This window comes from Schistocerca gregaria, chromosome 2 (assembly GCF_023897955.1).
Source record: "Schistocerca gregaria isolate iqSchGreg1 chromosome 2, iqSchGreg1.2, whole genome shotgun sequence".
Classification (NCBI taxonomy): Eukaryota; Metazoa; Arthropoda; class Insecta; order Orthoptera; family Acrididae; genus Schistocerca; species Schistocerca gregaria.
This window is the reverse complement of record NC_064921.1, coordinates 539,902,101-539,926,446: the sequence shown is the minus strand read 5'-3', so window position 1 is coordinate 539,926,446 and position 24,346 is coordinate 539,902,101. Positions and strand designations below refer to the sequence as shown.

At 39.2% G+C, this 24,346-nt stretch overlaps 1 protein-coding gene across 14 annotated transcripts in view; it reads left to right on the top strand.

Moving 5' to 3' along the window:
- Positions 1–24,346, top strand: part of LOC126331098 (gamma-tubulin complex component 3-like) — a 271,857-nt gene that overhangs the window by 118,112 nt on the left and 129,399 nt on the right. For 10 of the 14 annotated variants that reach the window (XR_007563253.1, XR_007563254.1, XM_049996444.1 and 7 more), the window contains one exon: positions 22,021–22,260. Coding sequence is in view for 12 of the 14 variants with exons in the window: in XM_049996444.1 (XP_049852401.1) it covers positions 22,021–22,260 (240 nt within the window). In the remaining 2 variants the exon portion in view is untranslated. The remainder of the gene's footprint in view (positions 1–22,020; positions 22,261–24,346) is intronic. The other 4 variants (XM_049996446.1, XM_049996445.1, XM_049996450.1 and 1 more) reach the window with 1 other exon arrangement.

Below are 24,346 nucleotides of genomic sequence, written 5' to 3'. Positions count from 1 at the left end.
TTCCATGATGCCCCAACATCTGGTTACCAGGGATTTTTGAAAACTTAAGACAGACTCAAACACAGGTATTACTAGCCCAGTGGCTACTGAACCATTAGACTCTTATTTGAGCCACTATTAAGAATGTCAATGAGAGAAGCATGTGACACTGTTGCCTACAGGCCATCTGCTGCCAATACTGCCTGGAGCAGCGACATTCCACTGAATGGGATTTGATCTCTTGGAGAAATTCCTGAAGTCAACAAATGGGAATCAGTAGATAATGGTCTACACTGACTACCTTGGCTGCTATGCCATCACCAAAGCTTTATTGACTCCCAAAGTTCCAGAAATTATTAAGTTGCATGCAGAACACATTATTTTGAAGTATGGAGCACCTCTGAAAAAAGTTTTTCAGTCAAGACTATATCAGAGATAATTTCGTGTTGCGACATCACCCTGAGGATGACAACTGCGTACATACGATCTACAGATAAATGCCCTCATAGAATGCTTTAATAAAATGTTGGCAAGCATGCTCTCAATGTACATTGATGTTGAACAGAGAGAGTCAGATACAGTACTGCCCTATGTGTCACTTGCATAGAACACAGCAAAGCAAGACACTTCAGGCTTCACACCATTCTTTGTGCTCCACAGTCTTGAGGCCAAAACAACGATGGATACACTGTTCCAATTTCAACCGAATGATTATGTGAAGCACCTCACCACCAGAACTGAAAAAACAAGGCAGCTGGCTCACATGCCCAGGAGAAAGATCAAAGTTGCTATAATGCCAAGTGCTGGCCAGTGAGGTAGAGCCTGGAAGACTTGGTATGGATTTTTATGAGACTGTTGGGAAAGTTACCAAAGTTTTTGTTGCTTGTCGGACATCACATATGAAGTAGAGGATTATGATCCTTTTTCAAGAAAAGAAAAGAAAAAAAAGCCCAAAGACGAAGTCCATGTCCTCCACATGAAGCCATATTATTGTTCAGTGGCTAAGATCGATGATGGGAGGTTCAGGGAAACTGAAATTCCTTTCAACAGTCACAAAGCTTTTCTGGAAGGGGCTACCTTTGAGGATCATCATAGTGAAGATGGTTAACAACACGGCCAGGTCACAAGGCTCCACTAGTGTACCATGCAGAGGACCATTGACAAAATCTAGAGCCAGGGTGCTGCGGTTCGCTCCAATGAGAACTTCTGAAACAGCAGGTTGCTGCAAGCAGAGGAAACAACACCTTGAGCATTGGTGCATGTAGTGTAGTGTTCAGTGTCACTACTTAGTGGTGTGTTGCGGGTTGCGAGATCAAACTTGAGACCAGCAATTACTTCTTTATAGTATTTATCATTTCTGAAAGATTCTTGAAGTAACTTACACAGTGCAATCAAAAGTATCCAGACATCCCCAAAAACATAAGTTTTTCATATTATGTACATTATACTGCCAGGTACTCCATGTCAGCAATCTCAGTAGTCATTAGACATCGTGAGAGAGCAGAATGGGGCGTTCTGTGGAACTCTGGGACTTTGAACATGGTCAGGTGATTGGGTGTCACTTGTCTTATCTATGTATGTGAGATTTGCACACTCCTAAACATCCCTAGGTCCACTGTTTCCGATGTGATAAGAAGGGACACGTACAGTACAAAAGTATACAGGCTGACTTCGTCAGTTGACTGACAGAGACTGCCGACAGTTGAAGAGGTTTTTAATGTGTAATAGGCAGACATCTACCCAGACCACCAGACAGGAATTCCAAACTGCATCAGGGTCCACTACAAGTACTATGACAGTTAGGCGGGAGATGAGAAAACTTGGATTTCATGGTCGGGTGGCTACTCATAAGCAACACTTCATACCAGTAAATGCCAAATGACGCTTTGCTTGGTGTAGGGAGTGTAAACATTGGATGATTGAACAGTGGAAAACGGTTGTGTGGAGTGATGAATCATGGTACACAATGTGGCTATCCGATGGCAGGGTGTGGGTATGGTGAATGCCCAATGTCGTCTGCCAGCATGTGTAGTGCCAACAGTAAAACTCGAGAGGTGGTGGTGTTATGGTGTGGTCGTGTTTTCCATGGAGGGGGCTTGCACATCTTGTTTTGAATGGCACTATCACAGCACACGCCTACTTTGAGGTTTTAACCACCTTCTCACTTCCCACCCAGAGCAATTCAGGGATGGTGACAGCATCTTTCAACACGATCGAGCTCCTGTTCATAATGCACAGCCTGTGGTGGATGGTTACATGGCAATAACATCCTTATAATGGACTGGCCTCTGCAGAGTCCTGACCTGAATCTTGTGGAACACCTTTGGGATGTTTTGGAATGCCAACTTTCTGCCCGGCCTCACCGACCAACATCAATACGTCTCCTTGGTGCAGCACACTGTGAAGAATGGGCTGCCATTCCCCAAGAAACTTTCCAACACATGCTGAACGTATGCCTGTGAGAGTTGAAGCTGTCATGAAGGCTAAGTGTGGGCCAAACCCATTTTAAATTCCAGCGTCACCGGTGGTGGGTACCACGAACTTGTAAGTTATTTTCAGCCGGGTGTACAAATACTTTTGATCACATAATGTAATACTATCTCCACACCATATAATCTTGCAGTCCGACTAGTCAGTCAGTAACAATGGAATGTGTAATTACAATGCATTTGTGCTATCAATCCCAGTTGTACCGCATGCATAAATAACCATAAATTTGCTGACTCTTGAGAAAATCTGCCACTCCCATACAAAAAATGTAGGATGATTTTTTTTTCTCCACCACCTGCAAACTCTAGCGATTGATCAATGAGAGGATATGAAACAAATAAGGTCACATGAACTTATGTCCAGAAATCCTTGATTTCTATTCAGAGTCTCTTTATTCAATCATCCACTGTTACAGAGACAACAATCTAAAATGTGCTATACGATGCAACCACAGTTACAGTATCGCTTGAAAATGGTTTCCATGTGCTTCAATGCATGCATGTACAAGCCGTAGCACATTCTGTCTCACATGTTAACATTGGCCAGCTTGCATCCGAACAGTGTCAAAGGCAGCTGCTCCAGTGTCTCCACATCTGGAATTGGCTGTGCATACACGATAGTTTTGAGGTGTCTCTACAACCAGAAATCGCGCAGATTGAGATCTGGTGAACAAGCATGCGATGCAACTGGACACCATCGGCCGATCGCTCAATCGGGAGACACACAATTGAGACGCATCCGGACATTAATAGCAAAGTGGGCTGAAGCGTGATCATGTAGTAGCCATATAACCCTTCGAATCATCAATGGCACTTCTTACGTTGTGGGAGGCAAAGTCACCAGCAAGAAACACCTATAGTTCCAGCATGTTAGGTGATATGGAAGGATTATGGCCAGAACATGGTCGCCAGTTGTCCTGGGCCCACACGTTCTGGCTGCATGGATGCTGATGATTCGCTGTCACTGTGATTCCATAGATTACGCTAAACATCTCCCTCTCTGTTGTTGAGTAATTCCTCTGTGCTGCAGTCAACTACCTAGACGCATAGGCTACAAGATGCTTTTTCCCATCAATTTTCTAATTAAGAACTCACCCTAACGCTTGATTTGATGCACCGCATGCTAGTATAAACTCCTTTTCAAAATATGGAAACACCTCTTTCAGTTTGTCAAATGCTTTCTGACACTCTTCTGTCCACTCAAATTTCACACCCTTCAATAACAATTGCGTCAATAGCTGTACTAAATTTGCAAAACCCTTCACGAACTGTCAATAGAAATTGCAAATTCTGATGAATGACTACACTTCCTTAACTGTTTTCAGTTCCCGAAAATCCCTTACAGCCTGTACCAACCTCGAATGTCTTCGCACTCCGTCCTTACTGTTAATATGGTCCAATTATTTTACTTCTTCTACTGCAAAATGACATTCCTCCAGGCTCAACGTCAAATGAGCTGCTCTTAACATCATAAAGACTTCCCGTAAACACTGTCTTTGTTGCTCCGTACTACTTGAAAACACTATAATGTCATCCAAATAGACAAGGCATTTTCGTGGTTTCAGACCCCTCAAGACACTGTTTAGCAACCTCTGAAACGTTGCCGGAGCGTTTCTCAAACTGAATGGCATTCTAGTGTACTGGTAATCTCCTCCAGGTGTAGAGAAAGCAGTTTTTGGATAATCCTCTGGAGCCACCTCTTACTGATGATAACCACTTGTCAAATCCATCACAGAAAAGTACTGGCACTGTCCTAAGTGATCCAAAGTCTCCGATATGTTTGGAATGGTGTATGCGTCCGTTACTGTCTTATTATTGAGGTATCGGTAATCATAACAGAACTTGTATTTCTTAGTTACATTCGTAGATTTTTTATGCACAAAGACAATGCCCGCTCCCCAGCAACTACTACCATGCTCTATAATACCATCCACAAGCTGCTGATCAATGAAATCTTCCACAGTCGGCTGCAAATACCTCGGTATTCTGTATGGTTTACGGTAAATAGGTGCTTCGCTTCATTCCTTCTTGGTATTCTGTGTTGAACTAATAGAGTTGTTGGTAACGGTGCTTGTGGGGGGAAAAAAAACAAAACCAAATCCTTAAATTCCCACAATAATTCTTCCATATGCTCTCTTTCTCCTTCTTTCAGATGCTTGATTTTGTCACGCAATGCAGTTGTATCGGCAGTTAGTGGTTGATCACTTTGCCTACCTCTCGAACACCAGTCTTCGTCGTCTGGCACATCCAATTTTGCTACTAAAACTCCTTTCCTTAAATTCACGTCTACAGTGCTAAAATTGTCCACATTCACGGGCACTACTCGCCCATTGTTTCCCTCCTGTACCCGTATAACACTACGTTTCACAAAACAACCCAGTGAACCCAAAACTTCATTATCCTCCAATGGTTCAATGACACATACCGTACCCACAGGCAGATTCGGCTCCACACCTACCCAAAGGGAATTCCCGGTGCCACCAGACACACATTTATGTGAGTTAAGCCTTAATGCTAATGTACGCTGTACAGTTGGTTTGTTCATTACGTTGAACGATCCTTGTGACAGCTCTGCATTGACATCAGTTTCTCCTAGTGCAAATAACATTCCACCGTGTTCCACAGTTCGTTGTCCAGGGTCAATTTTGGCATGATGTTGATGCAAGAAATCTGCTCCTAGGATCATGTCGTAGCTCTTGCTTAACCATGGTACTGCCTCCATGCACGCATTAAATCGGATTTTCTACATTCGAAAGTCAACTGTTACCGACTGCAAAGGCATGACCACCTCATTTCCCACTCCATGCAACCTATAATGTGGTGGGTCTCACTTCCTCCATCCCATTATATTCCTACTAGCCACTGGCACTTGCGCCCCTGTGTCCAACAAAATCTTAAACTTTTTAGTTCCTATGGATCCTACCACTGAACATTCCACCTCTGCATAGGAATTTGTAACATTGAAATTAAACGGGAGCTCTCTTAGGTGGATCTTGGGGCCCCCTCTGCCATTTAGCGCTTGTCCAGTTCTCCTCTCTCCATCCTGCATGCTGCTGATTTCCACTCCTTCATCTATTTCTTGGTGACTGGGTACATTGCCTCTGCAATTGTCCTGTACGATCACACTTACATTTTATACCCGCTGTAAACACTGTTTGCCTCTCATGTACCCATGTTGCCACGTCTATTTCCTCACATTGAAGTGCCAGCTGAATGACCGAATACAAATCTTTTGGAGTTCTTCATGCAATTTCCGTGACATATTCGCCTGTAACCCTCTCAAAAATACATCAAGTGCTCTTTCCTCAGCCTCCTGCAACAGAGCACCATTTGCCTCATTGCTCTGATACAACTCATAAGTATATACATTAATTTCCCTTATCCTGGCCGCAAATTTGTCTACTGTCTCCCCGTCTCTTCGTCATTGTACTCCTCAACTTCTCTCTAAAGTACCGAGCCCTGTTCTGTTTCTTGTATCTTTGTAACCCCCCACCCCTTTCAACTGCTTAAACTGTCCTGCCTCTGAACACCTTACAAATATCTTCGCTTCACCCGTTAATCTAATCTTGGCTACATGTAGCAACTGTTCATCAGACTAACATTCATCACAGCTGAAATTTCCAAGTCGTCCTCAGACAAACGCACATCCTCAGATGTCTTGCCAGAAAACATAGTAATCAAACTCGCGGCAGCTGGATAAATCTCCTGCACCCTAGGCAACAACGACTGATCAGATGCGGTTTCCCACTCACTTCTAGATGTGAATTCATTTCTCAACTGTGTTTTGTCTGCTGTCAATTGTTCTATCTTTTCCACCAAAGTCCGCACCACTTCTGGTCCCGACACACCTTTCATCTCGGACTCTGCCATTATGTTGCTTTTGTTCCCATTTAGACCTGAAACAAAACATTTAAGTACAAGAACAACCTAATTTCCTATAGCTCTGTATCATCCTAAGCCAATACAAAAGTAATTAAATGCCATGAAAAAATAATAAATCTTACTGCCCCAAATACCCTAACACTTACTCTGACAACAAAAAAATACTATGCCCATGCAAAACACCTAAATTGTGGCTTGCCAGGAGCCATACTCGAAAAAACGAAACAAAGGCAAGAAAACATCCAATACTCAAAAGAAAACTGGTCAAAACTCACCACATCTTGTGAATGTAATGCAGGTGGGCTCGAATGTCATACTTGACAGACGACGTCTGCTATTCTGACACCAAATGTAGTGGGTGATGCCAGAAAGTAAAATATGCTATATTAAAATTTGGCGGGAACTTTCCAAATCATTTATTGTTTCCAACTGCAGTGCCCTCGTACACCACAGTCTGCGTCACAGGGCCCCGCAATGCTAAGGAAGCACCCCAGCGGCCTGTGTAATTTTGTGTCGAGCCAGCCTTGAATGCCAGCAGAGTTGCATCGTCGTCAGTGTGCCGCAGTTGACTCAGCGGTCTGTGTCCTTGCCAACTCAGCTGCCCTGTCCTCGTTGCCTCCGCGCCGCTCTGAGAAGCCACCGAGTGGCCCGCTGACAACTGTGTCAATCCATTTAAAATCACTCAATATGAATAAAATTTTTTTTTTTTTTTCCATGCGTTCCCTATAGGCAGGCATTCACAAAACACTGTTTTAAAATTTTTTATAAGTCACAGTTTTTTTCTGGCAGCAAATTTGTACTATGGCGGTTGGGCAAATTTGATTGGAAATTGACATTTGCGGAAAAGTTTAATTGCCATGTTATTTTAAAAGATATCAGAATAATTCAGAAACCAGTGTGCTCAGCATGAAATGAACTTCAGGCATAATTTTTTTAAAATTTTTCTGTCATGCAAGAGTGTCACTCAAACTCTTTCTGAAAAGACTCAGAAAAAATTTATCAATCTTCACTTTTTAAGGCCTTCAATTTTCATGAAGGAAGAGAGACTCACTAATAATATGTTATCTCTGTGTTGTTTACTTACATAACTACCTGCAGTAAAAGTTGCAGTCCTGAGAATGCACTCCTGTTTTTTCTAGAGCTTTTCAAAAATGGCCAAAACCCTCCTGTCAATTTTTGCAGGTCAATATCTAAAAAGGGACTGAATGAAAACAAGTGAAAATTTTACAGAATGTTCTTTATTCTCATGGGAATATCTCACAAAAAAATTATGACTGAGGCTCAACTACACTGAGAGTAATAGAGCAGCAAATTTCAGTAAAAATGCTACCCCTCTACATGCTCGTGCAGTGCCAAGTTAGCAAACAAGGGCTTGAAATTATTACAGTTGACATTGGTCAAATGATGTTTAAATCATTACATACAATAAATGATCAAATATTTCTACTTTTAAATAACAATGGGCAGAGATAACAATTGGTAAGAGTTCTAATTTTTAAAATTAATGGTACATTTGTTGTACTACACTTGTGTACAATATACACATAATAATGTTTCTGCTACAGAAGAATGCTGAGGATTAGATGGGTAGATCACATAACTAATGAGGAAGTACTGAATCGGATTGGGGAGAAGAGAAGTTTGTGGCACAACTTGACCAGAAGAAGGGATCGGTTGGTGGGACATGTTCTGAGGCATCAAGGGATCACCAATTTCGTATTGGAGGGCAGCGTGGAGGGTAAAAATCGTAGAGGGAGACCAAGAGATGACTACACTAAGCAGATTCAGAAGGATGTAGGTTGCAGTAGGTACTGGGAGATGATGAAGCTTGCACAGGATAGAGTAGCATGGAGAGCTGCATCAAACCAGTCTCAGGACTGAAGACCACAACAACAACAACAACAACAACAATGTTTCTCCATGTATACAGATTTAAAACTTCAGTTGTAACTACTTGGCAGCTGCAATTTTCATTAGGGAGTTAAACACGATATTTCATTGCATAGTTTATCAGTTATGTTGTGTGTACTACTAGACACTGTTGTGAGTATGCGTTAGATGAGTATGTGCCAAGCAAGATCGTAAGAGATGGGAAAGAGCCACCGTGGTACAACAACAGAGTTAGAAAACTGCTGCGGAAGCAAAGGGAACTTCACAGCAAACATAAACTTAGCCAAAGCCTTGCAGACAAACAAAAATTACGCGAAGCGAAATGCAGTGTGAGGAGGGCTATGCGAGAGGCTTTCTATGAATTCGAAAGTAAAGTTCTATGTACTGACTTGGCAGAAAATCCTAAGAAATTTTGGTCCTATGTCAAAGCGGTAGGTGGATCAAAACAAAATGTCCAGACACTCTGTGACCAAAATGGTACTGAAACAGAGGATGACAGACTAAAGGCCGAATTACTAAATGTCTTCTTCCAAAGCTGTTTCACAGAGGAAGACTGCAATGTGCTTCCTTTCTAGATTGTCGCACAGTTGACAAAATGGTAGATATCGAAGTAGACGACAGAGGGATAGAGAAACAATTAAAATCGCTCAAAAGAGGAAAGGCCGCTGGTCCTGATGCAATACCAGTTCGATTTTACACAGAGTACGCGAAAGAACTTGCCCCCCTTCTTGCAGTGGTGTACCGTAGGTCTCTAGAAGAGCGAAGCGTTCCAAAGGATTGGAAAATGGCACAGGTCATCCCCGTTTTCAAGAAGGGACGTCGAACAGATGTGCAGAACTATAGACCTATATCTCTAACGTCGATCAGTTGTAGAATTTTGGAACACGTATTATGTTAGAGTATAATGTCTTTTCTGGAGACTAGAAATCTACTCTGTAGGAATCAGCATGAGTTTCGAAAAAGACGGTCGTGTGAAACCCAGCTCGCGCTATTCGTCCACGAGACTCAGAGGGCCTTAGACACGGGTTCACAGGTAGATGCCGTGTTTCTTGACTTCCGTAAGGCGTTTGACACAGTTCCCCACAGTCGTTTAATGAACAAAGTAAGAGCATACAGACTATCAGATCAATTGTGTGATTGGATTGAGGAGTTCCTAGATAACAGAACGCAGCATGTCATTCTCAATGGAGAGAAGTCTTCCGAAGTAAGAGTGATTTCAGGTGTGCCGCAGGGGAGTGTCATAGGACCGTTGCTATTCACAATATACATAAATTACCTTGTGGATGACATCGGAAGTTCACTGAGGGTTTTTGCGGATGATGCTGTGGTATATTGAGAGGTTGTAACAATAGAAAATTGTACTGAAATGCAGGAGGATCTGCAGCGAATTGATGCATGGTGCACGGAATGGCAATTGAATCTCAATGTAGACAAGTGTAATGTGATGCAAATACATAGAAAGATAGGTCCCTTATCATTTAGCTACAAAATAGCGGGTCAGCAACTGGAAGCAGTTAATTCCATAAATTATCTGGGAGTACTCATTAGGAGTGATTTAATATGGAATGATCATATAAAGTTGATCGTCGGTAAAGCAGATGCCAGACTGAGATTCATTGGAAGAATCCTAAGGAAATGCAATCCGACAACAAAGGAAGTAGGTTACAGTACGCTTGTTCGCCCAATGCTTGAATACTGCTCAGCAGTGTGGGATCCGCACCAGGTAGGGTTGATAGAAGAGATAGAGAAGATCCAACGGAGAGCAGTGCGCTTCGTTACAGGATCATTTAGTTATTGCGAAAGCGTTACGGAGATGATAGATAAACTCCAGTGGAAGACTCTGCAGGAGAGACGCTCAGTAGCTCGGTACGGGCTTTTGTTAAAGTTTCGAGAACATACCTTCACCGAAGAGTCAAGCAGTATATTGCTCCTTCCTACGTATATCTCGCGAAGAGACCATGAGGATAAAATCAGAGAGATTAGAGCCCATACAGAAGCATACCGACAATCCTTCTTTCCACGTACGAGACTGGAATAGAAGGGAGAACCAATAGAGGTACTCAGGGTACCCTCCGCCACACACCGTCAGGTGGCTTGCGGAGTATGGATGTAGATGTAGATGTAGATGTAGAGTTCCAGTGGAGTCAGCTTTCGTACTACTTTATTTGCAGGCACCCAAGCAGTGTCATTTTTGGAAAGTTGAAAGGCAGTTCTTGGACTAGAAGGGTGAAAGAAATGCACTAAAACATCATTTTTATCTTCACTTTTATCTTCAATATTTGCAAGCCACCACTTCTCATCATACATACAAACAACAGAATCGTTATTTGTAAAAGATGATACATTTGTAAAAAGTATTGAAGTTTGATGATCATCAAAGTTGGAGCCTTTGGAAGCAACAAAACATCTTATTTGATTGTCACTTATGGGAACATATCTGTGATAGCTTCTTGTTCCTTTCAATGGTAAACAACAATCAAATCTCCGTCAGCTTTGTTTTTATTTGTTCAATTTCAGTTGAAGAAACAAATATATATCTAATTCCAATAATATTCTGTTGACAGTATTTGAACAAATCGTGTGGAGTCAGGATCTGTTCTGTGTAAGGTCTTTGAAGGGAAGTTCGTGTAATTTCTCTTTTTGTTGTTCCACCTATCCCATCGCTAGAATTCTTTCCGTGTGATGAGTCAAAGAAATTCCACTCTGCTGGTAAACCAAAATCATTTTTGCGTTGGCAGATATTAAAGAAGTTTTTCTTATTTTTGTACTGGCTGCTTGCGCCATCACTAAAGTAGATTATCTTTTCAACATTACGTATGATATTCTTAATTTCTCTAGTGAGGTGATGTTGAAATGCATACACAGTGGTGGTATTATGTTCTAGGTGGTCACTAATTACACAAATACATTTGCAACACACGCTGTCTTCTTTTCTAAAGTAGATGACAAACGGATGCAGTGTCGCTTGTGCATTAGTCCAGTGAAAACTTTTAATTTCATCCTGTACTGGAAATGTATAGTTTTCTGCAAAATCACCAATCACTAAACAGTGGGTTTCTTTCTGTTCTTTTTTATTTCCTTAAAATATTGAGCTTGAACTTTTGAGATAAAGTGATGGGATTTTAAAATCATCAGATTATCGACAAGAGACTGTAAAAATTCCTCACTGGCCATTACCTGTGTAATAAGCTCAACTCTTATCAGTTTGTACCCATTGTTTGAAAACTACTTAATCAGGCAAGATGTCAAGTTCATTTTTTAAGATATCAGGTAGGGTATCTGGTCCAGGACATCCTGCACATATGTCAAGCATACATTTTTCATTATCAACATCACATACCATGAAAGCTATCAGGTCTTTATAATTTGCTTTAAGCTTTGCTCCTTCCATCAATCATAAGCTTTGTGTTTTGATGACATTTGCAAACGCATACAGTATGAGTTACTGATGAACCCGGAAGAACACACCACTTTGATTATAGAACACAAACCATAGAGTGTCCAATTTTGTTACCTGTTTTTTTTTTTTTTTCTATAGAGGCTGTAGAGCTCATTCAGCGAGAGAATAATTAACCTTTTCTGCTTCTGCACTTTAACATTGTCAGTCACAGTTAAAACACATTCCTTTTTACCAGGACACATGCGACTATTGTCATCATCCTCATAAAATTCTGTAACACTATTAATAACAACTTCAGTTATTTTGTTGGCACCTTGTCTTTTTGAAATATGTGGTAAGATACCTTGATCCATAACTAGCTGCCTAGTTAACTTCACCATGTATTCAGATGCACCAAATTCCTCGATTATTTTTTTCTTTGACCGTGATCTTGGCAAGAGGCTAATTATCTTAATTTTGTCATCTTTACTGGAAACTTGGAATTTTTCTTTTATTTTGGTAATAAGTATATCATACTCACTTTGTAAATTTTCTGTACTATTTCCATTCTGAGCATCTAAGTCATTATGGAAAGATTCTTCCAATTTTCGCTTGACAGCACTTGTAATTTTATCAGTTGTTCTTTGTGAAGCTGATAGTTGCTGGTCTTTGTTGAGCTTTGTTAATTTACGTAAAGGAGATAATTCCGAAGTTTCACAGATTGATTATACTTGCTGCAAAGGATCATCCTCAACCAATTCTAAAGGCCCAGGAAGAAATTCAGGATAATTCTCAACACTAATTGCCACTTTTTTAGCTGGTTTATTTACAAATATTCTTGATGCGCAAGTTGGGCATAGAGCTTGTCCAGGAATTAGGTTAATATCCACATTTTTGTTTGTTTAGGTGTTCAACTCGTATTTTACGCAAACCATTTTTAACTGGCTTTTTGTGAGTACCAAATGGGTCACAACACTTTTTACCAAAAATATTGTTGTATTTCTCTAAATATTTAATCTTTCTGGTAATAACAAATAATAGCAATTTCTTTCGAAATTCTTAATTTTAACAAACATTGTTCTTCAGCTGGCAAGTTACTCACTCTTATTAATTCTTGATGCACTTTCTTCTTGTAGTATTGTTTGTGGCACTGTTCACTTATTAGTTCACCCACAAAACAACTAATTTCAATACTTGAAAAATCTACTATTCTTGAAAACATTTGAAGATGGGAAACTTCAGATGTACACTTACAAAACTCTTATTCACTTATTTATTGTCTTGGGCCCTGCAAAGAAAGTAATATGAAAAGTAACTCCAATGGAATTCACAAAGTGTCTGGTAGAACATACAACATAATTGATAAAATATGCAATGAAATATCGTATTTGTTTAACTCCCTAATAAAAATTGCAGCTGCCAAGTAGTTACAACTGAAGTTTTAAGTCTGTATACATGGAGAAACATTATTATGTGTATACTGTACACAAGTGTAGTACAACAAATGAACCATTAATTTTAAAAATTAGAACTCTTACCAATTGTTATCTCTGCCCATTGTTATTTAAAAGTAGAAATATTTGATCATTTATTGTATGTAATGATTTAAACATCATTTGACCAATGTCAACTGTAATAATTTCAAGCCCTTGTTTGCTTACTTGGCACTGCACGAGCATGTAGAGAGGTAGCGTTTTTACTGAAATTTGCTGCTCTATTACTCTCAATGTAATCCTTCATGATTTCCTTTTTCCTGAAATGACCTTGTCTCAGACAAATGGCAAAATACTGCTGCAAACATTGAACACAGTGGTTTTGTCGGCAGGTATAGGTCTTATGATACAGCGTTGCTTTCTGCCACCCATTGCTGTTTGCCTTTCTGTAAGTAAACACCATGTCGACAAGCTCTCGATTCGAATAAGGAACCGTTGTGTACAACACTTTACTTCATCTGCTACAAGGTGAATCAGCAAGAGAAGTGACTCAGGCACAACATTACCAATTATTATGCCAGGAGAGAGTGCTAAGGGCATGACATATGAGGAACAGTAACTGTTTCTAGGAGGAAACCATGCATACTGTGACTGTGGCTGCATGGTGCAGCACGTATTAGAAAACAGTCTCTGTTGCAAAGTATGACTGAATAAATGGTCTCTAGGTTGGAATCCATGCATTGCCGGTCCATATCCTCTCATCGAACAAACCCTATAGTTTGTACAGGATTTTTTCCACCGTTCACATTGCGTAACAATTCTGATACTGGTAAAGTTAGTAGTAAATGAACTACACAAGTACACAGCAAAGTGGCAGTATTACAGACCAATAATACTAACATATAAAAAAATTCACCACCTAAACAGACTCATATTCATAAATATCACCATGCACTTCAATAATAAAAAAACTTTCATCGCTTGAAATGATATATGAATACTGGAATGTTTCATACCATGTCAGCACTGTGGTAATGCAGTCAAAAATACACAAACAAGCAAAACTGAATTAATTGATAAATAGCCAGAATACTTTTACTTTAATAATTACTGTTTCACATTTAGCAATTTTTAGAATGATGGTTTCTTAGATATGCAGAGCAATTCAGAAACCAGATCTGATTTCAAAACTACATAAAGTACTGATAATTTTTGTTTATTGGAATAACTAGGAGACAGTTACAGGTGGGGAGACATCAGAGAGAATAGGTTGTCAAAGACAGTACTACAGTGGTAGCAGTGTGCCACTTTCAATCCAGAGATGATGGGGACGGAGTGAGAAGTAAAGATAGATTATTAAGACCTTACTTCTAATATTACAAGTATTTGATCTGGTGGTATCCTAGTGACATGATTTATGATACAGTTTTAAAGATATCACTTAACATTAAGAAACACAGTCTGACATAACTTTCAAATTAAGTTCTCCTCCTCCTCTTCTTCTTCTTCTTCTTCTTCTTCTTCCCCCCCCCCCCCCCCCCCCCCACACACACACACACACACACAAAAAAAAAACCATATGAAAACGATGAATGAATTGGCAAAAGTAAATGACACCTGTTCTGAGGCTTTTGATCCCAGTGAAGATCTACTTTCAGCAAAATAATTCACCAGTCTATGACAAAGCAACCTGGAATATTTTTTACTTCCCCTCTTGTTTTGCCATCTGCCTCCTTAAAATTATTATTATTATTATTATTTTTTTGTGTCTGACTAATTAACATACATGAGTATAATCTGCATTTTCATAAAAGAGAAAGGTTGGCCCTCAGTATTAAAAAATATAAAACTAGATCTAATTTTGTGCTTAGTTTTACGTATGTTATTGATTTTCTAATTTATTTTGACTATTCCTAGTTAGTATCTTTCATTATTGGGCAATATCTGTAATTGTTTTGTAACTTAAATTCTATTGTTGACTTATAAACAAATATAAATTCTATGATAATTATAAACATTTGGAGGAACAACTAATAGTATTCTTAAAGGATCTATTTGTTTCTATTCGAAAACATTTTAGCAAAGCTAGCCCTTAATTAATTCCAAAGTAATTTCCAGTTTCGTCAAAAGTATTGTTTGTGTAAGTCTATATGTTAATTTCATCATTTGAACAAATAACTCGGCCTAAACCTTGTAGTAGAAAAAACTGTTAAAAGTAACAAATTTTTCAATGTATTCAGTTAATTTAATGAGTTAGTTTTTATTTGTGATTTCTGTAACGTGATTTCTGTAACTTAAACATCAAACAGTGTTTTGTTTCAGTGCCTATTATTGTTATAATATATAAGGGTCCGAATTTTGGTTCAGCCAAGTTTCACATGAGGATCCTGTATTGGTTAGATTAACAACAGTGTCTCCGTGAAATAAGTGTAACACAATTAGGCCGTGTGATAAAACAGCCAATATAGCAACACAGTACCTCGACACCGAGGATAATCAATGAAGAAATAAAGGAAACAAATGTCACAAGTCTATCAATTGTGACTCGTGTCAGAATGAGTTGAAATACTCAATAGGGGAGGCCACAATGTTGGGATAACAGATTTACTTTGAACTTTGTACACCTTTAGTAGGCATTAAAACAGCAGAATGTGAAAGTAGTAAGGTGCACTACCCTGGCAATTTCAAAATAATCACAAAAGAAGTGTTACGCAAGTATTTTGTCAGTCATCTATCTGTGCAAAAGGGGGAGAGTGTATGAATTCATTATGGCCAAGTGGTTAGCATTCCCGCATTTTATTTTTATGACATTTGAGAGGTAATATAATGGGGAAAAAATGCATTTTCATGATGTGGTAGTGAATTTCATATGTTATTTGACTATTTACTATTTGTAATTAAATTTACAGGGACGAGGGACAGGCTTGGAAAGCCCAGGTCAAGCCTTGATAAGTAATGATGCAAGTGACATTATTCACCATCAGTAATATAGTAAGTCACAGTGTGCCAGACCAAGAGAATTACTTATCGGATGTGTTCCCGACATCACACGTTGCAGTATGTTGTCTGTCATACAGGCATGCAAAACATAAATTGAAACTTCATGCAAATACAAGTGCGTTTTTCATTAAATTACCTCTCAAATACCATATAAATTAAATAACAAAACCAGTGATGAAAAAAATATAGATTAAAAAAATTAATGTTAGTGGGACTCGAATCGTCATCTTGTCCATGTCCCTCTTGCCAGGTCTAAACGCTAACCACATGGCCACAGTGCATTTTGGCACTTGACCCCTTTGCACAGATATGCAATTGACATAATAGATGCGAAATACTTCTTGCAATTTTTTCGAAGTTGCTAGAGTAGTACACCTTACTACTTTCACATTATGTTGTTTTAATCACCTACTAAAAATGTAAAAAGTCTGAAGTAAATCTGTGGTTCCAGCATCGTAACCTCCACTTGTCAGTATGGATGTAAAGGTACTTCCCCGGATTCCAGTATCACCTGATCTCAATGTTGTAGAGCACATTTCGGCATCTGTTAAGAGGGAGACACGTGGCTTGGATCCTGTTTTGACATTCTCCTTGAGCAATATCAGCACAGCATGCAAACACTTTTGCTTTGTACCGACTGTGCTGAGATCAAGTGACACTGCGTTTGAAATGAGAGAAGATGAAAAGAGAAAGTGGGAAATATATAAAATCTTGAGGAACAGTGCAATAATTAAGAAAAATTTATATGGTCATTAGTTTTCAAATTATGGCAGTGAACATGCCTAGGAAGTACACTCTGAAAACAGGACTAAATCACAAGAAATCAGCACTATTGTAGAATTGAGTTGTGTAACTGTTTTTCTGGTTGCAAAAACTTGAGGATGATCACATCGTAGAGCAGGATATATGAAGATCATTTCAAAAGTCCTGCATATTGCACATGTTCTATCATACTGTGACATGATCAGGTTGGAATTCATGTCAATTGTGAGTGAGACTCTAGGCATGATGGACTAGTATGTGTTTTGTGGTTTGCATGGGAAGATGAAACCAGCAGTTGTGCCTCAAAATTGATTCACTATGTGGAGAGAAACCAATGTAAATTTATAACACTCTGGGAGATGTGAGTGGGAATAGCGTAGTGTATCACAGCTCGGTATCTCTCAGTTATGGGCTCATTTCCATGAAGTTTGGGTAAGCACTGAGGGCAACCCAAGTAGTGGAAGGCCATGAGCTGCAACAGACTACATCTCTCAGGTTATTGTTAATCACCTTGTGGGAAAGACTCACCAAATACATTTGAGCAAATTGCACATGAGGCTATAATGCCTGTCACTTCAGTTTACAGAATCATAACTGAAAAGTTAAAGATGGGAAAAGTTGCTGCCAGGTGGGTTCCGCATCATCTGAGTGAAGAGCAGAAAGCAGGTTGCAAAAGAATTACAGAAGAATTGCTTCAGTGTTATCAAACAGAAAGAGAACAGTTTCTGAAAGGAATTGTTGCACCTCTATGGAAAACATTCTCATACGTTTGAGGTGACCTGATTAACAACTCAACAGTGAAGTTGCACTGTTTGGAATACGGGTGTTGCCAAAATACTGGGAAGCTGTCATAAGCAAGAATAGGGATTATATTGAAGGACCTTAACGTATTTTATGAAATAAATTATTTTCTTCGGTTCTATCTTATCTACTTTTGACATTGCTGTTGTATGAAAGAAAGTGAAATGTATCAGAGCAAGTATAGCTATCTTAAGCTGATATACTACACTGTGATTGATTCACTTGTGTTGTCTTGACAGCTGTCGGTGGTGAAAATATTGCACATATACTTACCGTTTTTATGTAAGTATCTGTTTGCAGTGTTGCTGTAAAACTAAAACTGTTGGATTTGTTCATTGTATCTTTGACTAGATACTGAAATTTCACTGTCTATGAACTAAAGCTAAGGCGGATTATTGATGGAAATGAGACTAAAAGTGCCAGTTGTTATAGACTTTTTATTCCTAAGAGTAGTACTATTGACATGGGATGTTGAAATTTGCTTTATTATCACGAAGCAGAGAAAAATGCAATCCATGCAGTGGCAACTTACATGCTCTCCTAACAAAGAAAAAAAATTAAAAACATGTGTAACACCTTGTGGTGGAAAAGTTATGTTAGTTGTTCAATGCAAACATTATTAGATACGGCACTACCACCTTAGTGAAAACACACACACACACACACACACACACACACACACACACACACAAACAGAAACTGGGGGCAGTAGTTGTTATATGTATGCCTCCAGTTCGCAGTTGGTAGCTGCGGGTGCATTAAAAAAAAATTATTGTTTCATAATCAAGCCAAAGCACATGTGTTGCCACTGTTCAACAACTTCCATGTCCGCATCTCATGGTCTAGTGGCTAGCGCTGCTGCCTCTGGATCACAGGGTCCCGGGTTCGATTCACGGCTGGGTTGGGGATTTTCTCTGCCGGGGGATGGGGTGTTTGTGTTACCCTCATCATTTCATCATCATCCATTTTAGATATTGTGTCATTCGACTCCCAGTTCGTTGTTAGTCTGCTTTGGACTGTTATGTTTTTGGCAACTCTTAGGTGGCAAGTGTTTCATAATAATTCTTTTAAAGCTGTGCTGCTAAAGAGGTTTGATGAATGACAACATACTTGTGGAAAGAAAGTGATACAAATGGTGGACACATGGTCTTCAGAAGTCACCTCTAAATTGTCTTCATAGGTGCATAATTTACTAATAAAGTTAAATAATATCTTAAGTGTAGACATGTTGACGGTACATTTATAGTGGGGCCCCGTGGTGAAAATAGAGTACAAGAATTTTTAAACCATCTTAATTCCATCCATAGGTATATCCAGTTTATAATGAAAAAAAAAGAGAGGATACATTCCACTTTTGGATGCTTTGGTTTGCTGCAAAGATGATGGCAATATATTGGAAACCAAGAAATGCGGATTTATATTTAGTTTCAAATAGCTGCCACTATCTTTCCCAGATGATGATGAAAGCAGTCTGCGGGATGAACTCCTAACACTTAAAGAAGGTTTAAGAAGCCAGTGGATGTTCTCCACAGAAGAAACAGAACATGCCATGAATTAAACTGAAGGCTGGCATAAGGAATGCAGAAGAAGACACAGTAAGATTTAAATTCTTGTTTTTCCTGCCATATTTGGGAAGTCTATTCTCAGCAAACACAAAGTGAAAGTAATTTTTTGCTCTCCATTGAAAATAGCAGCACTCCTGAGTTCTGTTAAACATGATTTGGTATCCATAAAGCTGAGGCTTACAAGATCCCTTGGGGGGGTGTGACCTTTCATAAATCGGACGGACATCTCTTAAAGTCCATGAAAGAATCGTGGAACTCTACAGGTACAACCGGCTCTTGTGAATCACCTGTGTCAGGGCTGTCTATTGGTACTGGTTACTCTGTGTTGCATGAATAAGTCGAAATTGTTGTGTATACTTCTTCTTTATTCAAGATGAAGCACAAGCTTGAATTAGGAAAACCTGAGGAAGGAAATTGGCCACACCCTTTTCAAAGGGACCACCCAAGCGTTTGCCGTAAGTTATTTAGGGAAATCAAGGAAAACTTAAGTCCAGATGGTCAGGACAGGGATATGACCCATCTTCCTCCTAAATGCTAATCCCATGTACTAATCAATGCCCCACCTTGCTGATGTTCACTAAAGAGTTCATGGGTCATCCAATTCTCTTCAGTTAATGTATATTGCACACATTTTACTAGATTTTGCCTTATGCTTAGTGTGGACTACAATTTCTTGTTACAGTAAATCATATTCCTAAGTGGACAGTAGCCATTCACTCCCAGTCCTACACTGGAACGCGGTCATACAGAATCTCTCGGTCTTGACAGTGGTATAATGATCACTTTGGCAACACTTAGTACTGGCAAACAATAAAAAAGAATGGTCTCAGTGCTTGTGCGGCTGTTTACAAGATCTCCAGTATCGCCTTCCATACATCATACAGACAACTCGCAAAGTCCATGAAAGATGTTGAGGACACCACAGGTATAACTGTCTCTTACAACCCAGTAATTCAGCTGTGACAAAGTGCGGTGTTGATACTGGTCACTCCGTGTTGTACAAAAGTGTCAAAATTTTAGCGTCTACTTCATCTTTTATTGTTTTGGGACTCGATGATGAAAGAAGCATTTGAAATTCATTTGGTGATGGGTTTATTTAATAACAGTAGCGGCTTCAACTTGAATAAGTCATGGAATCCAGCACTTTCTGTACTAAACTTTCAAATACCTCACCACAGTGCGGTTTAAAGTGATACAGCAACATCCAGGGAAGGGTCGACCTTGCAGCCACAGACATTATTCATGCATATGTGAATTTCTTTGCTGCTGATCAACATCACTGGCACCTGTGTATTTGTGGCCACATTTGCAATGGTGTGGTCCATGAGTTTAAAAGGATGGAGTAAGTATTGGAGTGTCAGTCTGAAAATGGGTGAATGATATACAGCTGAAATATTAGAAGAAGAAGAAGAAGAAGAAGAAGAAGAAGAAGAAGAAGAAGAAGCAAGAATAATTTATTTGGCTGCACACCGAGCAGTTATTGTGCTGCATAGCATCAGTGTTTTTTCTGACAACCAGTTTTTGTCAGTCTTCACAGAATTCATCACTGACAAAAACGTGTTAATGATTAAATTCTGCAAACCAGTTGTAATCAGTCTTTTCTGATGATGATTGATAACCAAATGTTGGAAGAAGCAATTCGTGATGGTTGTTGTTGAGTTAGGCTTTTATGACAGCAAAAACTTTCACAGTAAATTTCAATTTTTCACAGAATATTTCTTTAAATGCTCTTTATAAATAAAGTACTCTGCCAATTTATGAGCTTCCATTTTTGATAGTACCAAATAACACATTTAAAACAATAGTAATGTCACATTTAAATAGAGTTGCATGCTTGTTGTTTGTAAATTAAAATATCAAGACTACATTCGTATTCAGTCATTTCATTGTATTCTCTTCCCTTGCATTCTTAGCTGCCACAGCCCACACTATAAACCCAAGCACTTGTGTGCCATGTCAGATTGTTACATTCATTGTAGTGGCAGAGTTTTCCCGCAGAAAGAGAACAAAGAAAAAATAATTTGGGTAATCAATTAACTGAAAGTAGGAAGCAGGAGAACACATGAAAAGATACACAGGTTTTAAAATTAATTGCAAAAATTACTGTCATGTATGAGAGAATGACAGCCTGCATGCCAAGTGGCTGTAGAAACTGACACATAGTCAGGCACAATAAATATTAACTTTAATAACCAGTGCCATTTTATATTATATCTGCCCTTGATGATAATACCATTTTACTGGTTTTCTGTACCGATATTGTTGTCAGAAATATGTTATTTAACTTGTTGGGGATGGACTAATTATTATTATTATTATTATTATTATTATTATTATTATTATTATTATTATTATGTCATGGTTAGTCAAATTAACAACTGTGAGTCCTTGATAAAAATACTCTCAATTGTATCCAGCTTCAACATGCTAGACACTTTTTGACATTGTTGTGCCCATTTTTAACTAAAATTTAGGTAATGTATGACTGCTCATTAGTAACCATAAATTTTAAATGACGCTTCTTTGAGAATCAGTATCCTTAGTTCTGTTCTATTTGAAAGTTGTTAGACTGGGTCAGAGCATGGAGTCATGTTCTGCATTTGTAGGTAGCACACTGTGCTTCGTACGTGTCCACTGCGGCGCTTGGGGTTTACAGCACCCAGTTACGACACCTGAAGATGAGCATTTAAGGGCCCGGAACCGATCGTGTGATAATAAAAGAACTTTCCATCTGTAGTGGTATTTTCATCCTCTGCTTTTTTATGATTAGTTTCCCATTTATTCTGTGTACACTTCAGTTTTATTTTCGCAAAGTAAACTCTCTTTTCTTTATCTGAAAGTTACAGAAGCAGTCAGAGGCTGTAGTTGATTCACCGCTAGCAGAAGAGCAACTGCCATCACTGACATTGAGTCAATTGGCAGTATGTGTACGGAGCCCCACACTAAGGTTGCAGCTGTTGCTGTCACTGGCAGAAGCATGCCGTGGGCGTCGTGGTGGTGCTCTGGCATCCTGTGTACATAGTTTTTTGCAGCACGGTGATCCAAATTTACGCCGTAGTGTACGCACACTCTTGGCAGCAGTAAGTTATATAATTTTGTATTGAACATTTTTCCTTCAATTTTGTTGTAATTCAGGAAAAATTGCCCTGTACTTTTAATTTCTAAGTGAGCTCTATAATTTATCCAAACCCACTAATATATGAATGCTGCATGAAGACATGGTTCTGACTTTGAAACTTCCGTGTGTTCAACCAAAACTTAAGCCAATTTTAAATTTGTATTGTCAGAATTGTACATCCTGCTATAATGGCTGAATGGTCGTGAAATGTATCACCTCGCAGACATCTACATTACCCATAATGACACGCATAATTTATTTAATTGTAATTAATTTGGTTTTTATTTAATTATTTCCAACACATATGTTGGGTCAGTAGTCATATTGACATGTAGAGAGAACTATTAAGTAACCTATCCTTCTAATGCTGAACTTGGGGAATGGACCACTTAAAGATGGTTATTCTTCATGTTACAAAACTATCCCCGTCATTGTGCATTCCCAAGTCTTTTGAAACTTAAGTTCACTCTTGTATATTTACAAATTAAAACCATGACGGTAGTAGCTAAACTCAATGCAACAGTATACTGATTTTTGCTCACTTTCTCCATTCATGAAATGTTGACTCTCTGGTTTTAGTTATGCATGCTAGTCAAGACTGGTTGCCTTCCCAGGTTGACCAGCAGTTGCAGTTGCACTTTTGATGTTGTGCCGAGTAGGCGTGGGCTTGTTTAGATAACCCTCTGATTGGTGGTAGCCACTGTTATTGATCACACACACACACACACACACACACAGGGTGTCTTAAAATAAACACTACAACTGTAAGGTGTTATAGCATCCAAGCTAACTAAATTATTCACGCCATGCTTGGCTTATGTGAGACACTACCTCACAAAAGTTTTTGTGCCATTCAGTCGACTTCAACGTGGGTGCCTTTGGTGACATGCACAACATGTAGTCTGTATTCAACCTCTATCCACACTCTGTGCAACATATCTGCATTAGCTGTGACAATGGCAGCAAGGATTCAGTTTTTTTAAATCATTGAGTTGGTCAATAGGCTTTTGAAACAACCCCCATAGAAAGAAGTCCGTTGACTCAATGATTTAAAGAACTGAATCCTTGCTCCCCAGTTCATCTTTGGATTTCTGGGAGGCACTGGTTTATCAAACAACAGGATCTCGTGTACCTTCGTGTGAACACAAGAGCGAGGAAGTGCTGGCACACGAGTTCACACTTCTTTAGCAACAATGACAGAAGGATATGTGGTAACCAAATAGACCATCTTGTGATGAAGCAAGCTGGGATAATTTTAATTCCCCCCTTGTTTTGCGATCTGCCTTCTTAAATTCGTTTTTTCACTTATAAAAATTTACCATTAACATATATGAATATAACCTGGCACTCTGGAAACACTTGGTTTAGAACATCTTGCACAGTCTGAGCCCAGTGCAACAGTGTTGTTGGAAAACAGCTGTGTCTTGGAGTCAACTGGTTGTAATGCAAACGGCTCCAGCATGTCAAGCTAACTGTTAGAATTAACTGTTTTAAAGATAATAAAAATGGTCCCACAATGCAATCAAACATCAAACACCCCACACATTGGGCTACCACTTACCTAGTCTGTCACAATATGTGGATTGGTTGTGTCCCAAATGTGAACATTGTGTTTGTTTACCTTAGGACCTTTGCGGAATGTTGCTTTGGCAGAAAAAGTTCCATTTTTTAGAAAATTTCCATCCTCCTTTAAAAGGTGAAGAACATCCACAGCAAATTGTGTATGTTACGGCTCGTTGTCTAGTGCCAATGCGTTCAGCAGCTGCAATCGGTGTGGGCACATCCATAAATGAGTCCGAAGGACCCGGTGAAAGGTCACCCGAGGGATTTGCAGCTCCTACGATGCCCTCTGAACAAACTTCTGTGGTGACTGTTGAAAAGTCAACAGTATCTGTACTGTGTTGGCTTCACTTGTTCCAGTATCACTAGCATATTGAAGTCTGTGACAATGGTTGCTTCCTGTACTGTTATTTGGAAGTTCCTTTGAATCTGTAGGTCTGATTTGATCTGAATAAACTGTTCCACGTACTGAGCTTTTTCTTGAAGTG